Source organism: Salmo salar, chromosome ssa13, assembly GCF_905237065.1.
Source record: "Salmo salar chromosome ssa13, Ssal_v3.1, whole genome shotgun sequence".
In the NCBI taxonomy this organism is placed as follows: domain Eukaryota; kingdom Metazoa; phylum Chordata; class Actinopteri; order Salmoniformes; family Salmonidae; genus Salmo; species Salmo salar.
In genome coordinates, this window is record NC_059454.1 from 106,236,992 (window position 1) to 106,256,320 (window position 19,329).

General features: G+C 41.7%; 1 protein-coding gene across 1 annotated transcript in view; it reads right to left on the minus strand.

Moving 5' to 3' along the window:
- LOC106568508 (macrophage mannose receptor 1) overlaps nucleotides 1–18,092 on the minus strand; it is a 34,961-nt gene extending 16,869 nt beyond the window's left edge. The window contains exons 1-13 of the mRNA XM_014138928.2: nucleotides 17,792–18,092; nucleotides 16,010–16,155; nucleotides 15,804–15,916; nucleotides 15,390–15,523; nucleotides 15,057–15,280; nucleotides 3,906–4,021; nucleotides 3,679–3,797; nucleotides 1,334–1,469; nucleotides 1,165–1,247; nucleotides 833–952; nucleotides 622–723; nucleotides 321–479; nucleotides 116–198 (exon numbers count right to left, since the gene is read on the minus strand). Coding sequence (XP_013994403.2) covers nucleotides 116–198; nucleotides 321–479; nucleotides 622–723; nucleotides 833–952; nucleotides 1,165–1,247; nucleotides 1,334–1,469; nucleotides 3,679–3,797; nucleotides 3,906–4,021; nucleotides 15,057–15,280; nucleotides 15,390–15,523; nucleotides 15,804–15,916; nucleotides 16,010–16,155; nucleotides 17,792–17,834 — 1,578 coding nt within the window. The 5' untranslated portion in view covers nucleotides 17,835–18,092. The remainder of the gene's footprint in view (nucleotides 1–115; nucleotides 199–320; nucleotides 480–621; nucleotides 724–832; nucleotides 953–1,164; nucleotides 1,248–1,333; nucleotides 1,470–3,678; nucleotides 3,798–3,905; nucleotides 4,022–15,056; nucleotides 15,281–15,389; nucleotides 15,524–15,803; nucleotides 15,917–16,009; nucleotides 16,156–17,791) is intronic.
- Between the last annotated feature and the right edge of the window lie 1,237 nt (nucleotides 18,093–19,329).

A 19,329-nucleotide genomic window follows, 5' to 3' on the forward strand; every position in this document is an offset into this window, starting at 1 on the left:
TGGAAGAGAGAGTGAAGCCAAACTGAATGTTAATTTAAGCTAGACTCTCTCAAATGTGTATACCATAAAAGATTGGGCCCACAAACTTTTAATCAATGGCATATTTGTCACTCACGGATGGAGTCCCATCCGACCAGACCCACACTCCTTCTGTCCTACTGTCACTAAGACCAACCCAGGATGGTGCGGGCATATGAGCTGCAAAATAACATTTCCAATGGAATAGAATATTTTTAAGAAAAGAAAATACTACCTGTTATTTGTACAAAATATAGATGTTTTATGTTGTTTTTGTTTTTTACATTTAGTCAACCACTCACTAGTAATGAAGCTTAGTTCCTCTTGAGTATGAAAACTTGCCAGGTGGCCTCCTTGACTGGCACAGTAACTCTCTGCATCTTGCCAATTTTTCACCATTTCAGTCTCAAAGTGATAGCAGTAGTCTCCATAGAGAAGAAATCCAGCATCACAATGAGAATCTACACCAACACAATGTAAAGTATTAGGTTATATGTCAAACAATATATTGATAGAATAAAGAACATATTAGTTTGCATTGACGTGATTTATAGGAATACAAACAAAGGGCTTCCAGTTGTCAGCCACAGTTGTTCCACTAACCTGGAACAGAGGTAGGCTTAACATTTTGACCCCCCACCATTTTACAAATGTATCCCAGGTTTTTGAAGCAATTGGTTGTTTCCCATTTTCCAGAGAAATCTCCTGTAAGACAAAAACAATAAAACAAAGTTCTGTACCTTTCTTGGTCTATGATCCAGAGAGTTTGTTGATTGATTAAGTGATAAGTGTAGTACAGACCACATGCCCTTACCGGTGTAGATTTGACCACAGTCCCAGAGGTTTACTGTGTTCTTGGGAAAGCTAGGTTTCCAATTGGAGAACGTAATATCTGTTTTGTCCACCCATCTGAATGTACCATCCTGGTCCTCATCTAGTGACATCACAAATCAGGAAATTGTAGACTTGGTCTTTTCATTGATTTAAAATTTGAGTTTTAGTAAATATTCTGCAGTCTCTCTTTACAAAGATGCAACCAGCAGTGCACGTCAATGCCAAATCGGTCAAGTGTCACAGATTACAGTGAAAAGCTCATAAGATATTGGCCAAATAATGCTAGTGGTTAAATCTGTACGTCTGATATACCTGCAACACCAATCCAGACATCAGGCACTTCCCCTTGATTAAGTTCTGGCAGATGAGTGTTGATGAAGTATTGCTCCTCTTGACTAAAACAACAAGTGATACGAATTAGAAAATGTTTTTCATTTTCTTATCAATCATTATGTTCAGTAAATCATGTGTTGTTTCTTACGTCTTAATTGTCACCAGGTTAGCCCCCTCACTTGAACACTTCTGTTGAGCCTCATGCCAGCTGGTCAGGAACATCTTGTTGCTGACCACCCAGTAACAGTTCCCACTGAAGCTGATCCAACCAGGAGGGCAAATTGCTTTTCAGAGGAAAACACAACACAGTACAGAGAGCAGTGGTCACCAACCAGTCCATCACAAAACCTGCCTACCCGGGCGGGCCCAGAGAGCAAATCAAGTGCACTATAGGTCTACCGCTGGCCAATCAGATGGCTCAGATGGCAGTGTCTGCTGTAACGTAGCAGCATCAGAGAAAGCTACGGCGAAGTTGATACTGTGAGATTTCAGAACGTTTAAAACAACGACTAGAGAGAGAGACTGTCATACGAATACAGCAAAGAGCTGCTGTTTTTATGACTGAGTTTATGTTTAAGTTCTTACTCAGCACTGTCAACACTTTGTATTCAACACTTTTATAAGTCGTAAAATGCGCATCCTTCCTATTTCCACTCAGCGCTACAACCAGCACTGCAGCTGTAATGAACGAGTAGGAAAGTGTATCTATAGGCTGGCGTTGTTGTTATTATTAGCGGCTTGGGTATTTTTTAATATCGAGGAATATTTCACATTCTCTGTTCATAGGAGTGACAACATGAATTTGTGCATTAATGCGGTGCGACTCGAGTTTCACCATCATCTGGAAGATGTCAGTGGAGGGAAGGGAGACCAGAGGGATGATGAGAGACAGACCCTCAGTCTGCTGCTCTCTCCCTCTGCTGAGACTGACCCTCAGTCTGCTGCTCTCTCCCTCCGCTGAGACTGACCATCAGTCTGCTGCTCTCTCCCTCCGCTGAGACTGACCCTCAGTCTGCTGCTCTCTCCCTCTGCTGAGACTGACCATCAGTCTGCTGCTCTCTCCCTCTGCTGAGACTGACCCTCAGTCTGCCGCTCTCTCCCTCTGCTGAGACTGACCATCAGTCTGCTGCTCTCTCCCTCCGCTGAGACTGACCATCAGTCTGCTGCTCTCTCCCTCTGCTGAGACTGACCCTCAGTCTGCTGCTCTCTCCCTCCGCTGAGACTGACCATCAGATGCAGGCACCATCAGCCCAGTAAAATAAAAATAAAAATAAAAAGCAAATGATTTAAATGTATGCTCACTCAGCTGTGCTTCATAAGTAATACAACAACAGATCTATTACCGGGGTGATCATAAAGCCTACCTCAAATGTTTAAATATAATTTTTTTAAATGGCCCGAACAACAATGCATTAGCAGGGCAATTCAAGCAAAGCCCAATATGCAGTGATAATGAATTAGCTATATTAGCTTACTGCACAAACCTCATTGCTAGAGTACTGTTTTTAATGTGTTAATGATGCATAGGCTTACGTTTTTTTAAGTAATGTTTAAAAAAAAAAATCTGTATTTTGATTCAAAGTGATCTTGACTCAAAAAAGGTTGGTGACCACTGGTATAGAGCATTCACTCTGCTCTGTACCAGTGTATAGAGTGATTTATATATTATGATTTATATTATCTTGTTTGATATTGTATATCACTCTATATTACTGCTGTACAATGTAGCGAAACACGGGCAGTTCAAGAGGGTGCTACGAAATCAATGTCAAAACGTTGTTTTCTTTGCCCTATGTTATTATAAATTACATATTGTCCTGTGTTATTATAAATTACATATAATTAATCATTAGATTGTTCTCTATAATATTGTCACCTTAGCTAATATACGTGCACTTGACAGTGTTGATGAAATAAGAACATGAATTTGCTGTGATCGTTGCTCGTCTAGACAGCGCTGCTCTTGGCAGTATCTCTTCCATATTTGGTGTTGTGAGGTGGTACCATTTTGGAAGTGTTTCCGCTGGTTGGACAAATCAAAATCAACTTCATACCTTCGTCATTTTCCCATACAGATCATTGGCTTTCATTGCATATAACCGCGATCAATCTACGTTGAGAGGGGCCGTTTCTTCACGGAGGATGGATATTGAAATTCAGTCTTTTAGCTTTGTAAATAAATATATATTTTACTCCCTATTTAGTTTTGTATTGAGCAGATTTCATTTAGAAAAAGCCCATGTTTTCACTCAGGAGCCTCAGTAGCCGAGCAGCGACACAGAGTTCTATTGAGCAGTGACCACTTTTATCTGCATTGTTGCGTTATATTGAATTGCCTTGAGATAATTAAATTGGACCATATCAAACCATATAATAATTATCAGCGTATTAAGTTGAATCAAGATCGCATGTCATGTCACAGTAATTTCAGCTAATACCACATAATTCACATGGTTATTTATCCAGTAATGTTTTCTGAAGATCTGAGCTTACTGTTGAGTCCTCTTTTGCACATGTAAGGACGCTCATGACGGCATATATGTGACTTCCACTTCCCAAAGTCCTGTCCTGCCTCCTTGACCACTGCGACACAAATCCCGTTCTGCTTTTCACTGTCGGGAAGAGAACATATTTTGACTACGAAGCTAGAATAAACCCTCCACAATCACTGTGATACAGTTGATTATATAGATCTGTCACCCCACATGTGCTGTCCTAACCTGAGATCTGGCTGCACAGGATCAGTTGCCCAGTTGGTGTAGCCCTCAGGAGAAGCATCAGACCAGCTGAACTGAGTGCTGTCAATTTCAACCTCACATGATATTGTTGTGCATTTCTGTGAAAAAAAAAAGGGGTAAGTTTCAGAATACACTTAGCTAGCACACACTGGTTGAATCAATGTTGTTTCAACTGAATTTGTCTATGTATTGTGAAGAGGGATCAACGTAGAAAATACATTTTATTTGAAAAAAGAAATGAACCATTACTCTACTCATTTCATTTCAACCGGCGTTGTAATCAATTCATTAGGGTAAACCTTCAACTGAAATACATTGACTTAACCTGACTAACAGGTTGTTACATCAATCTAATTTCAACATAATCATCAGAACTATGTGTAACAGTATAGGTTCCGTCCCTCTCTTTGCCCCAACCTGGGCTCGAACCAGGAACCCTCTGCGCACATCAACAACTGACACCCCGCGAAGCATTGTTACCCATCGCGCCACAAAAGCCGCGCTCCTTGCAGATCATGGGGAACAACTGCTTAAGGTCGCAGAGCGAGTGACGTCACTGATTGAAACGCTATTAGTGCGCACCACCGCTAACTAGCTAGCCATTTCACATCGGTTACATACGTATACGTTCCACATAGAAACATAACAAATATTTGTCATCCTATATTCGATATATATTGGGTTGTTGAAATTACGTAGAATTGTATATTTCATAAGACATATGTTATTTGACCTCGTTTCAATGTTGATCGTAAAATGGTTGTTTGAATCAACGTCATTGTTTCAACATCATGCCTTCAACCTAAATAAAGCGTTACACTACATGATCAAAAGTATGTGGACACCGGCTCGTGGAACATCTCATTCCAAAATCATGGGCATTAATATGGAGTTGGTCCCCCCCTTTGCTGCTATAACAGCCTCCACTCTTCTGGGAAGGCTTTCTACTAGATGTTGGAACATTGCTGCGGGGATTTGCTTCCATTCTGCCACAAGAGCATTAGTGAGGTTGGGCACTGATGTTGAGCAATTGGGCCTGGCTCGCAGTCGGTGTTCCAATTCATCCCAAAGGTGTTCGATGGGGTTGAGGTCAGGGCAGACCAGTCAAGTTCTTCCACACCAATCTCAAAAAAACACTTCTGTATGGACCTGGCTTTGCGCATAGGGGCATTGTCATATTGAAACAGAAAAGGACCTTCTGCAAACTGTTGCCACAAATTTGGAAGCACAGAATCATCTAGAATGTCATTGTATGCTGTAGCATTAAGATTTCCCTTCACTGGAACCATGACAAACAGCCCCACACCATTATTCATCCTCCACCAATCTTTAGAGTTGGTACTATGCATTCAGGGATCTCTTGGCAACCGCCAAAGCCAGATTCATCCATCAGACAGTGAAGCATCAAGAGAACACATTTCCACTGCTCCAGCATCTAATTTTTGTTGTTGTTGTTTGTTTTACCTTTATTTAACTAGGCAAGCCAACGGTGGCAAGCTTTACACCACTCCAGCCAACACTTGGTGTTGCACATGGGGATCTTAAGCTTGTGTGCAGCTGCTTGACCATGGAAACCCATTTCATGAATCTCCTGACAAACAGTTCTTGTGCTGACATTGTATCCAGAGGCAGTTTGAAATTCAGTAGTGAGTGTTGCAACCAAAGATAGACATTTTGTTACACACTTCAGCACTCATGTGGCCTACCACTCTAGCAGGGCAGAAATTTGACGAAATTATTGTTGGAACGGTGGCATCCTATGAAGGCGCCACATTGAAAGCCATTGTTGCTCCTAGTCATTTACGTCATTTAGCAGACACTGTTATCCAGAACAACTTACAGTAAGTAGTACGTGCATATATTTGCATACTTGTCCCCTGTGGGAATCGTACTCACAACCCCAGCATTACAAACACCATGCTCTACCAACAGCTACACCAGACCCCTGATGTTTCCACTTCACAAAAACAGCACTTACAGCTACCAGGGCAGCTCTAGCAGGGAAGAAATTTGACAAAATGACTTGCTGGAGAGGTGGCATCCTATGAAGGTGCCACATTGAAAGTCAATGAGCTTTTCAGAAAGGCCATTCTATTGCCAATCTTTGTCTATGGAGATTGCATGGCTGTATGCTCGATTTTATACACCTGTCAGCAATGGGTGTGGCTGAAATAGTCAAATCCACCATTTTGAAGGGGCGTCAACATACTTTTGGATATATAGTGTATATTGAAATAAAGGTTGAACCCACAGTCCAAGGACTCCTGCCTGAACAGTGACTCCTACTGGTATGTGAGGATAAATGCACTTCAGTGAGAATAAGTCTACCATCCAGATGCCTGCCTCTATGAACGCTGCTTAGCTTTGGCAACAAGCTGTGTTCGATTCAACTGAGCTATCATGTCAACACCGGTCAGCTTCAATACTAATTCATGATCTTAATAATACACTTTTACCATTAAATATTGTATTTTACAAATGTTATTCATAATATATACAGTACCAGTCAAATGTTTGGACACACCTACTCATTTATTTATTTTTTACTATTTTCTATATTGTAGAATAATAGTGAAGACATCAAAACTATGGAATAACACATATGGAAACATGTAGTAACCAAAAAGGTGCTAAACAAATCAAAATATATTTTATATTTGAGATTCTTCAAAGTAGCCACCCTTTGACTTGATGACAGCTCTGCACACTCATGGCTTTCTCAAAACTAGCTTCACCTGGAATGCTTTTCCCACAGTCTTGAAGGAGTCGCCACATATGCTGAGCACTTGTTGGCTGCTTTTCCTTCACTCTGTGGTCCAACTCCTCCCAAACCATTTCAATTGGGTTGAGGTTGGGTGATTGTGGAGGCCAGGTAATCTGATGCAGCACTCCATCACTCTCCTTCTTGGTCAAATAGCCCTTACACATCTTGGAGGTGTGTTGGGTCATTGTCCTTTTGAAAAACAAATGATAGTCCCACTAAGCGCAAACCAGAAGGGATGGCGTATCGCTGCAGAATGCTGTGGTAGCCATACTGGTTAAGTGTCACCAGCAAAGCACCCCCACACCATCACACCTCTTCCTCCATGCTTCACGGTGGGAACCACACATGTGGAGATCATCTGTTCACCTACTCTGCGTCTCGCAAAGACATGGCGGTTGGAACCAAAAATCTCAAATTTGGACTCCAGACCAAAGGACAAAGATTTCCACCGGTCTAATGTCCATTGCTCGTGTTTCTTGGCCCAAGCAAGTCTCGTCTTCTTATTGGTGTCCTTTAGTAGTGGTTTCTTTGCAGCAATTTGACCATGAAGGCCTGACTCACGCAGTCTCCTCTGAACAGTTGATGTTGAAATGTGACTGTTACTTGAACTGGCTGGAATTTCTGAGGCTGGTAACTCTAATGAACGTATCCTCTGCAGCAGAGGTAACTCTGGATCTTCCTTTCCTGTCGCGTTCCTCAGGAGAGCCAGTTTCATCATAGCGCTTAATGGTTTTTGCAACTGCACTTGAAGAAACTTTCAAAGTTCTGTTGAAGAAACTACAATGTAGAAAATAGTAAAAATAAAGAAAAACCCTTGAATGAGTAGGTGTGTCCAAAGTTTTGACTGGTACTGTATATATATATATATATATATATATATATATATATATATATACGGTGCATTCAGAAAGTATTCACGCCCCTTCCCTTTTTTCACATTTTGTTACATTACAGCGTTATTCTGAAATTGATTAAATTACATTTTTCCTCATCAATCTACACACAATACCCCATAATGACAAAGCGAAAACAGGTTTTTAGAAGTTTTTGCAAATGTATAAAACATAATCAAAAACAGAAATACCTTATTTACATAAGTATTCAGACTCTTTGCTATGAGACTCGAAATTGAGCTCAGGTGCATCCTGTTTCCATTGATCATCCTTGAGACATTTCTACAACTTGATTAGAGTCCACCTGTGGTAAATTCAATTGATTGGACAGGATTTGGAAAAGCACACACCTGTCTATATAAGGTCCCACAGTTGACAGTGCATGTCAGAGCAAAAACCAAGCCATGAGGTCAAAGGAATTGTCCATTGTCCAAGGCACAGATCTGAGGAAGGGTACCGAAAAATGTCTGCAGTATTGAAGGTCCACACAGTGACCTCCATCATTCGGACAAAGTTTAGAACCACAAAGACTCTTCCTAGCTTCACGGTTGTAGGAAACCTGGCACCATCCCCACTGTGAAGCATGGTGGTGGCAGCATCATGCTGTGGGGATGTTTTTCAGCGGCGGGGACTGGGGGACTAGTCAGGATTGAGGGAAAGAGGAACGGGGAGCAAAGTACAGAGAGATCCTTGATGAAAACCTTCTCCAGAGCGCTCAGAATGGGAGAAACTCCCCAAATAGAGGTGTGCCAAGCTTGTAGCAACATACCCAAGAAGACTCAAGGCTGTAATAGCTGCCAAAGGTGCTTCAACAAAGTACTGAGTAAAGGTTCTGAGTACTTAAGTTAATGTCATATTTAAGTTTTTATTTGTTATAAATTTTCAAAAATGGCTAAAAACCTGTTTTGTCATTATGGGGTATTGTGTGTATTATGGGGTATTGTGTGTAGGGATTAAAAAATATATATATTCTAGAATAAGGCTGTAAACTAACAAAATGTGGAAAAAAGTCAAGGGGTCTGAATACTTTCCGAATGCACTGTATATACTATTAGTGATGTGGGGAAATTGATTACTTATCGTAATACTATTTCAGAGACGATATCATATTAATATTTGACTCCCAAGTATTGATTTGTTTATATATATACAGTGGGGAGAACAAGTATTTGATACACTGCCGATTTTGCAGGTTTTCCTACTTACAAACCATGTAGAGGTCTGTAATTTTTATCAGCGGTACACTTCAACTGTGAGAGACGGAATCTAAAACAAAAATCCAGAAAATCACATTGTATGATTTTTAAGTAATTAATTAGCATTTTATTGCATGACATTAGTATTTGATCACCTACCAACCAGTAAGAATTCCGGCTCTCACAGACCTGTTAGTTTTTCTTTAAGAAGCCCTCCTGTTCTCCACTCATTACCTGTATTAACTGCACCTGTTTGAACTCGATACCTCTATAAAAGACACCTGTCCACACACTCAATCAAACAGACTCCAACCTCTCCACAATGGCCAAGACCAGAGAGCTGTGTAAGGACATCAGGGATAAAATTGTAGACCTACACAAGGCTGGGATGGGCTACAGGACAATAGGCAAGCAGCTTGGTGAGAAGGCAACAACTGTTGGCGCAATTATTAGAAAATGGAAGAAGTTCAAGATGACGGTCAATCACCCTCGGTCTGGGGCTCCATGCAAGATTTCACCTCGTGGGGCATCAATGATCATGAGGAAGGTGAGGGATCAGCCCAGAACTACACGGCAGGACCTGGTCAATGACCTGAAGAGAGCTGGGACCACAGTCTCAAAGAAAACCATTAGTAACACACTATGCCGTCATGGATTAAAATCCTGCAGCACACGCAAGGTCCCCCTGCTCAAGCCAGCGCATGTCCAGGCTCGTCTGAAGTTTGCCAATGACCATCTGGATGATCCAGAGGAGGAATGGGAGAAGGTCATGTGGTCTGATGAGACAAAAATAGAGCTTTTTGGTCTAAACTCCACTCGCCGTGTTTGGAGGAAGAAGAAGGATGAGTACAACCCCAGGAACACCATCCCAACCGTGAAGCATGGAGGTGGAAACATCATTCTTTGGGGATGCTTTTCTGCAAAGGGGACAGGACGACTGCACCGTATTGAGGGGAGGATGGATGGGGCCATGTATCGCGAGATCTTGGCCAACAACCTCCTTCCCTCAGTAAGAGCATTGAAGATGGGTCGTGGCTGGGTCTTCCAGCATGACAACGACCCGAAACACACAGCCAGGGCAACTAAGGAGTGGCTCCGTAAGAAGCATCTCAAGGTCCTGGAGTGGCCTAGCCAGTCTCCAGACCTGAACCCAATAGAAAATCTTTGGAGGGAGCTGAAAGTCCGTATTGCCCAGCGACAGCCCCGAAATCTGAAGGATCTGGAGTAGGTCTGTATGGAGGAGTGGGCCAAAATCCCTGATGCAGTGTGTGCAAACCTGGTCAAGAACTACAGGAAACGTATGATCTCTGTAATTGCAAACAAAGGTTTCTGTACTAAATATTAATTTCTGCTTTTCTGATGTATCAAACACTTATGTCATGCAATAAAATGCAAATGAATTGCTTAAAAATCATACAATGTGATTTTCTGGATGTTTGTTTTAGATTCCGTCCTCTCACAGTTGAAGTGTACCTATGATAAAAATTACAGACCTCTACATGCTTTGTAAGTAGGAAAACCTGGAAAATCGGCAGTGTATCAAATACTTGTTCTCCCCACTGTACGTGCTAGTTAGCGTTAGCTGGCGCTAGTTGGCTGTACCTGTGCTAAAACTCCAGTATTTTTCATCCTATAGCTTCTTCTCCATCTTCTTTTTAAATAGTGAGTCAACATGTTTTCAGCACTTCTATTTCCCTGAATGATCAAAACTCCTCTTCTCATGCTCTTTCTTGTCTCTCTGCAGCAGATAAAGTTGAAGTTGAGAGTTTACACACACTTAGGTTGGAGACATTAAAACTCATTTTTCAACCACTCCACAAATGTCTTGTTAACAAACTATAGATTTGGCAAGTAAGTTAGGACATCTACTTGTCAAATCACATGTCAATTAAGCCTATATAAACCCAAATTCAAATTCATTCAAAATGTACTTTTGCATAAAACTTTTGTACGAAAAGTTAGAGGAGTTACTTTGAACTATTCAATGTTACTTAGACTCCCAAGTGGCGTAGCGGTCTAAGGCAAAAGAAAAGATAGTGCCGGAGAGGATGGCTGCAGTTTTATTGGCTCTTAAAAAACTGTGCTATTTTGTTTGTTTTTTCGTATTGTTTGTAACTTATTTTGTACATAACGTTGCTGCTACCGTCTATTATGACCGAAATGAGCTTTTGGACATCAGAACAGCGATTACTCACCTCGAATTGGACAAAGAATTTTTCTTTAATGAGTCGGATAGGTAGGATATACTCCGAGAACCCTGAACAGGCCCTCATCCCCGTCATTCGCTGGAGAAAGAAACTGAGATTTCGCGGAAAGATAACAGGGTGCCTTGTGAGGATCAGGCGATGAGTGGCTATCTGCCTTTGCCGTCTGTACTGTTAGCTAACGTTCAATCGCTGGAAAATAAATGGGACGAACTGAAAGCATGTATATCCCACCAACGGGACATTAAAAACTGTAATATCTTATGTTTCACCGAGTCGTGGCTGAACGACGACATGAATAACATACAGATGGCGGGATATACACTCTATCGGCAGGACAGAACAGCAGCCTCTGGTAAAAAATGGGGCGGGGGCCTATGTATCTTTGTAAACAACAGCCGGTGCACGATATCTAAGGAAGTCTTGAGGTTTTGCTCGCCTGAGGTAGAGTATCTCATGATAAGCTGTAGACCACACTATCAACCTAGAGACTTTTCATCTGTATGTTTTGCAGCTGTCTACATACCACCACAGACCGATGCTGGCACTAAAACCACACTTAATGTGCTGTATACCGCCATAAGCAAACAGGAAAACGCTCATCCAGAGGTGGCACTCCTATTGGCCGGGGACTTTATTGCAGGGGAACTTAAATCAGTTTTACCTCATTTCTATCAGCATGTTAAATGTGCAAACAGAGGGGGAAAAAACTCTAGACCACCTTTACACCACACACAGAGACGCGTACAAAGCTCTCCCTCGCTCTCCATTTGGCAAATCTGACCATAATTCTATCCTCCTGATTCCTGCTTACAAGCAAAAATTAAAGCAGGAAGCACCAGTGACTCGGTCTATTAAAAAGTGGTCAGATGAAGCAAATGCTAAACTACAGGACTGCTTTGATAGCACAGACTGGAATATGTTCTAGGATTCTTCCAATGGCATTGAGGAGTACACCAGATCAGTCACTCTATTCATCAATAAGTGCATCGATGACATTTTCCCAAAGTGACTGTACGTACATACCCCAACCAGAAGCCATGGATTACAGGCAACATTCGCACTGAGCTAAACGGTAGAGCTGCAGCTTTCAAGGAGCGGGACTCTAACCCGGAAGCTTATAAGAAATATTGCTATGCCCTCTGACGAACCATCAAACAGGCAAAGCATTAATACAGGACTAAGATCGAATCGTACTACACCAGCTCCGACGCTCGTCGGATGTGGCAGGGCTTGCAAACTATAACAGACTACAAAGGGAAGCACAGACAAGAGCTGCCTAGTGACACGAGCCTACCAGACGAGATAAATAACTTCTATGCTCACCTCGAGGCAAGTAACACTGAAACATGCATGAGAGCATCAGCAGTTCCGGACGACTGAGTGATCACGCTCTCCGCAGCCGATGTGAGTAAGACCTTAAAATAGGTCAACATTCAGACGGACGGATTACCAGGACGTGTAATCCGAGCATGTGTTGACCAACTGGCAGGTGTCTTCACTGAAATTTTCAAACTCTCCCTGTCTGAGTCTGTAATACCAACATGTTTCAAGCAGACCACCATAGTCCCTGTGCCCAAGAACACTAAGGTAACCTGCCTAAATGACTACCGACGCGTAGCACTCACGTCTGTAGCCATGAAGTGCTTCGAAAGGCTGGTCATGGCTCACAGCAACACCATTATCCCAGAAACCCTAGACCCACCCCAATTTGCATACAACAGATCAACAGATGATGCAATCTCTATTGCACTTCACACTGCCCTTTCACACCTGGACAAAAGGAACACCTATGTTAGAATGCTATTCATTGACTACAGCTCAGCGTTCAACACCATAGTGCCCTCAAAGCTCATCACCAAGCTAAGGACCCTTGGACTAAACACCCCCCTCTGCAACTGGATCCTGGACTTCCTGACAGGCCGCCCCCAGGTGGTAAGGGTAGGTAATAACACATCCGCCACGCTGATCCTCAACACGGGGGTCCCCCAGGGGTGCGCGCTCAGAGTCCTCCTGTACTCCCTGTTCACTCATGACTGCACAGCCAGGCACGACTCCAACACCATCATTAAGTTTGCCGATGGCACAACGGTGGTGGGCCTGATCACCGACAAGTTACGATGAGACAGCCTATAGGGAGGAGGTCAGAGACCTGGCCGTGTGGTGCAAGGACAACAACCTCTCTCTCAACGTGATCAAGACAAAGGAGATTATTGTGGACTACAGGAAAAGGAGGACCGAGCACACCCCCATTCTCATCGACGGAGCTGTAGTGGAGCAGGTTGAGAGCTTCAAGTTCCTTGGCGTCCACATCACCAACAAACAAACCTGGTTCAAGCACACCAAGACAGTCGTGAAGAGGGCACGACAAAACCTATTCCCCGTAAGGAGACTGAAAAGATTTGGCATGGGTCCTCAGGTCCTCAAAAGGTTTTGCAGCTGCACCATCGAGAGCATCCTGACGGGTTGCATCACTGCCTGGTATGGCAACTGCTCGGCCTCCGACCGCAAGGCACTACAGTACATCACCGTGGCCAAGCTTCCTGCCATCCAGGACCTCTATAACTGGCGGTGTCAGAGGAAGGCCCTAAAGATTGTCAAGACTCCAGCCACTGTAGTCATAAACTGTTCTCTCTGCTACCGCACGGCAAGTGGTACCGGAGCGCTAAGTCCAGGTCCAAGAGGCTTCTAAACATCTTCTACCCCCAAGCCATAAGACTTCTGAACCTCTAATCAAATGGCTACCCAGACTACATAAGACTCCTGAACTTCTAATCAAATGGCTTCCCAGACTATTTGCATTGTCCCCCCCCCCGCCCCTCTTCTACACTGCTGCTACTCTCTGTTATTATCTATGCATCGTCACTTTAAGAACTCTACCTACATGTACATATTATCTCAATTACCTCGACACCGGTGCCCCCGCTCATTGATGCTGTACCGGTACCCCCTGTATATAGCCCCGTTGTTGTTATTTACTACTGCTATTTAATTATTTCTTATTCTATCTCTTACTTTTTTAGGTATTCTCTTAAAACTGCGTTGTTGGTTAAGGGTTTGTAAGTAAGCATTTCACTGTAAGGTTGTATTCGGCCCATGTGACAAATAAAATTTGATTTGATATCAGTGCTTGAGGCGTCACTACAGACACCCTGGTTCGAATCCAGGCTGTATCACAACCGGCCGTGACTGGGAGTCCCATAGGGCGGTGCACAATTGGCCCAGCGTCGTCCGGGTTTGGCAGTCATTGTAAATAAGAATTTGTTCTTAACTGGCTTGCCTAGTTAAATAAATAAATAAAAAGGTAGTCTACACAAATTAGTATTGAAGCTGACCAGCGTTGACCAGTGTTGACATGATAGCTCAGCTGAATTGTACACAGCTTGTTGCCAAAGTTAAGCAGGGTACGTAGGCATCTGGATGGGAGACTTATTCTCACTGAAGAGCATTACCTCTCACATACCAGTAGGAGTCACTGTTCAGGACTGTGATGTCACATTTTATTTCAATATAAGGCCTAAACTCTTCATTTAGGTTCATGGCATGATGTTGTAACAATGACATTGATTCACACATACCATTACTATCAACTTTGAAACAACGTCATATAAAATCTGTGCAATTAAATTCAACAATTTTAACCACCCAATATTGAATTATTCTATATGAAATATTCAATGCAATTTCAACGTATGCATAGTTCTGATGATTATGTTGAAATTAGATTTATGTAACAACCTGTTAGTCAGGTTAAGTATTTAAGTTCATGTTTTACCCTATTTTCAAAGTTTACAACGCTGGTTGAAATTAGATGAGAACAATACTGGTGGTATGGACTTTTTCCAAATACAATGTATTTTCCACGTTGATTCCACGTCACAGTCCCTTGACAAATGATGTTGAAACAACGGTGATTCAACCAGTGTGTGCCCAGTGGGTAATGTACATTGAAATGATATCTGTCTAAGGATTACATTTTCTTTCATTAATTAATCCTGGATTGTACTGAATATATTGATTTTGGGGGCTGGGTCTGATAGCTTTTGGATGGGTCATATACTGTATGTTTTGATTACCAGAGTGGTGTAGCCAAGCCAAAGGTCAAAGAAGGAATCGTCCAGTCGTCCTGTGATGTACTGCTCCTCTTCCGCTGATGCGATGGACACCAGGTCCGCCCCATCTCTAACACAGTCGTGTCTGGCTCCCAACCAGCTCTTCCTGGTGTCTGTCTTTAGCTTGTAGCAGTTGGATCCATACTGGCGCCATCCGTTGGCTGTGTCGCACATTGTTGGAGGATTAGCTGAGGAAAGGAGTGAAATGTGTCCTTATGTCATTCACCTTCTTAGGTCCCATAAGTATTATTGTAGACAACAGGCAACGGCAAATGTTGATTGGCCAGTTAAACCTACGGTTGGGGCGCTTGCATATATATTTCCGCAGGCTAGTGCAGACGTCATCATTCCATTGTCCTTTCTCTCCCCCCACCACCTCCCCACAATCCTCGTTGTCCTCCCAGTTGTCAGGATTCCCTGGTTTCCAGTATCTGTGTAGAGTGCACAAGCACACATGAGAAAATCAGAGGTGAATATTAACAATCATGTGGTCAAATGATGGCTTGATACCCAACCATCCTGGGAAGTATGGTGCCCATCAACCAATCACCAACAACCTTCACACAACAAAAGCTACTATAGAGTGATACAAGTCAATGGTTAACAGCACTTGATTACCCCCAACCAAATGGTTCATTTCATGGAGCCATAATTTGCTGATGTGTTTTAATATAGTGTCAGATCATTGAAGATCATAAGATGGCTACGTACGCTAAGAAGGGGAGGAAGGTGCTCCCGTCAGTCCACTCCCACACTCCCTCAGCAGCAATGTCATTCAGACCGATCCAGAAAATCTCTGTACCAACCTGAGTCCGTACCCATGTCTACCAGGAGAGAGCAGAGGTCGCAGTACAGAGTCATATACAGTAGTTATGAACTAGACTACAATAGAACGCATCTCAAACCCAGAAACTCACCCTCTCATGAATGTCCAGGATGCTCATCAAATGGCTCCCCCGTCCCACACAGTCTGTGCGGGCATCATCCCAGGACTTTCTGTCGGTAGAGAAGTAGTAACACTTGTCCTCATAGGCCCTCCATCCCTCCTCACACTGACTGAAGGCTGAGAACACAACAATCAATAGGAGTGTTTAGCTGCAGGTCTAACTGATCATAGTTCAGTTTATGGGAAAATAACAAAGCAAATACAATAAGATGTATGGAAATTTATAAACTGGGTGGTTCGGTCCCTGAATGCTGATTGGCTGACAGCCGTGGTATATCAGACCGTATACCGCGGGTATGACAAAACATGTATTTTTCCTGCTCTAATTACGTTGGTAACCAGTTTATAATAGCAATAAGGAACCTCTGGGGTTTGTGGTATATGGCCAATATACCACAGCTAAGGGCTGTGTCCAGACACGACCTTGTGCATTATTTCTTAATTACACAACAAGAAGAAAAAATAAATTACTTCAGTCCAGTATAACTGATCGTAACTTATCATGGCTATTCCTAATGTTGTTATTTTTATCCTTATTTCTATTGGGTTAGATGAGGAAACATTCCACAACCTCTTCGTGCCAAGGTTGAAAGGGCATCGTGCCCTCCTTCCAACATAAACTTTAACGTTAATGTGGATGCTACCATGATTACGGAAAATCCTGAATGAATCGTGTATAAATGATGAGTGAGAAAGTAACGGAGGCACAAAGATCAAATCCTCCAAGACATGCTAACCTCTCACCATTACAATAACAGGGGAGGTTAGCATTTTATATCATACCCCCAAGACATGCTAACCTCTCACCATTACAATAACAGGGGAGGTTAGCATTTTATATCATACCCCCAAGACATGCTAACCTCTCACCATTACAATAACAGGGGAGGTTAGCATTTTATATCATACCCCCAAGACATGCTAACCTCTCACCATTACAATAACAGGGGAGGTTAGCATTTTATATCATACCCCCAAGACATGCTAACCTCTCACCATTACAATAACAGGGGAGGTTAGCATTTTATATCATACCCCCAAGACATGCTAATCTCTCACCAATACAATAACAGGGGAGATTAGTATTTTTTGGGGGTATGATATTTATACCTGGGTAACTTTCTCACTCATCATTACACACGATTCATTCAGGATTATCCGTAATCATGGTATCATCCACATTAATGTAGAAGTAATAAGAAACATATTATATTGTTATTTACAATAAAAGTGACTCCAAAATGTCACAATACATTATTTACCATTCATTTTTATTGGGCACAAAATAATCTGAAACACAACCAAAAACAAACAGCAGATGCATCCAACAAGTTTGAGTCACAAGCTTGATGTAATCATTGCGTGCTAGGAAAATAGGACAAAATATTACACTTTTGACTTCTTTAAAGCACATATAACTGAATCTGTCCAAATACTTATGCCACCTTCAAATGAAGGGGACTCAATACATAAAGTGCTTTTGATTTCTAAACAGTAAAAACAGATTTGTAGGAAAATACCGTCAAATAAAAGGTGACATTCTGTACTGTTGCCTCATGAAACATTTGATCTCAAATCCGAAATGCTGGAGCATAGAGCCAAATGTAAGGTTTTAGCTTCACTGTCCAAATAAATACGTAGGGCAGCGTAAGTATTCCATGTAAATTATAGCAATGTGAACTTGATATTAAACTAGATGAATTTAGGTTCTACAGAAAGATCATTTTGGATATAAAATAATGATTATACTTACCACAACTGAGCAGACTACAGAGAGTCAAAAGCAGTAGCAGCATGCTATGTGTTTTATCCAGCAGATCAATACGTAGTCTTGGTTTAGTTCTCAGGGTCTAATGCATCCTAAAGGAGTAGTCTCCAGAAATGGGTATGTACCTGCTGCAACTCAACACAACTTTGAACATCCTGGCAAAGTTTCTCTTCTTTTAAGAACCAGCCCAAGGTCCAAAGATTGAGGGGCAGTAAACCAGGGATGACAAACACTTGACCTGAGCTGTGATGCCAAGCCATCACTAAAAGTGGCCTATTTGTTGGTGGGGTTAAGTCCACATTTCTTTAAGTACATGAAGGTGCTCCGCAGGGGTCGATACTAGGACCTGTTCTTTTCACTATTTATAGAAACGTTATTCGTCAATCTGTTGTAAATGTATTCTACAGTGCCTTCAGAAAGTATTAACACCCATTGACATTTACAGACAGAATTTAAAATGGAATTGATATACTTTTTTTGTTACTGGCCTATACACATTTTACATTTTTACATTTTAGTCATTTAGCAGACGCTCTTATCCAGAGCGACATACAGTAGTGAATACATACATTTCATTTCATACATTTTTTTTTTGTTTTTTTGTTTTCGTACACAATACCCCATAATGTCAAAGTAGAATTATGTTTTAAAAATTTTATTTTACAAATTAATTAAAAATGAAAATCTGAAATGTCTTGAGTGAATAAGTATTCAAACCCTTTGTTATGGAAAGCCTAAATAAGTTAATGAGTAAAAATGTGCTTAACAAGTCACATAATAAGTTGCACAGACTCACTCTATATGCAGTAATAGTATTTAACATTATTTTTTTATGATTACCTCATCTCTTTACCCCACACATACAATTATCTGTAAGCAGTGAATTTCAAACACAGATTCAACCACAAAGACCAGGGAGGTTTTCCAATGCCTCGCAAAAAAAAGCAGTCATTGAGTATCCTTTTGAGCATTTGCTACACTTTTTACTCAGACCCGCTTTAGCGTCGTTTAGCCTTGTTTACAAGTTCTAACACTTGCGGGTCTGAGTAAAAAGTTAAAAAGTAACCATTCAAGGCAGTTTCGGTGATATAATGTTTACAGACTAAAAGTATGTGGGTTTTAGGAGAATCATAAAACATCTTTTGGACTTTGAGATTTCATAATTGATATTGTGTCAAATGATGATAGAACCCCTCGTTATTTAATTTAAGGATTTTTCAATTTCAGCGTCATTATTTCCATATAGCCCACACTTTCTCGTTCTGAACTTCTAACGCGAGTAGGACGATTTGTCTTCGTGGTGAAGAGCAGCTGCTCACCTATTTGACACCTCCAACACGGCCAAAGCATCAGCGTGTCGCTTATCGCTTGAGCTGATTAAATCGAGGCCTTGATTTATGTAGGGTGAGTTGGTGGAGCAGCAAAACCATCAGCATAACAATAAAAGCATAGAATCCTAATATACATACATAAAACATAAAACGGTTGAATCTGTACCTTCATCTGAATCGAAGTTATATTGT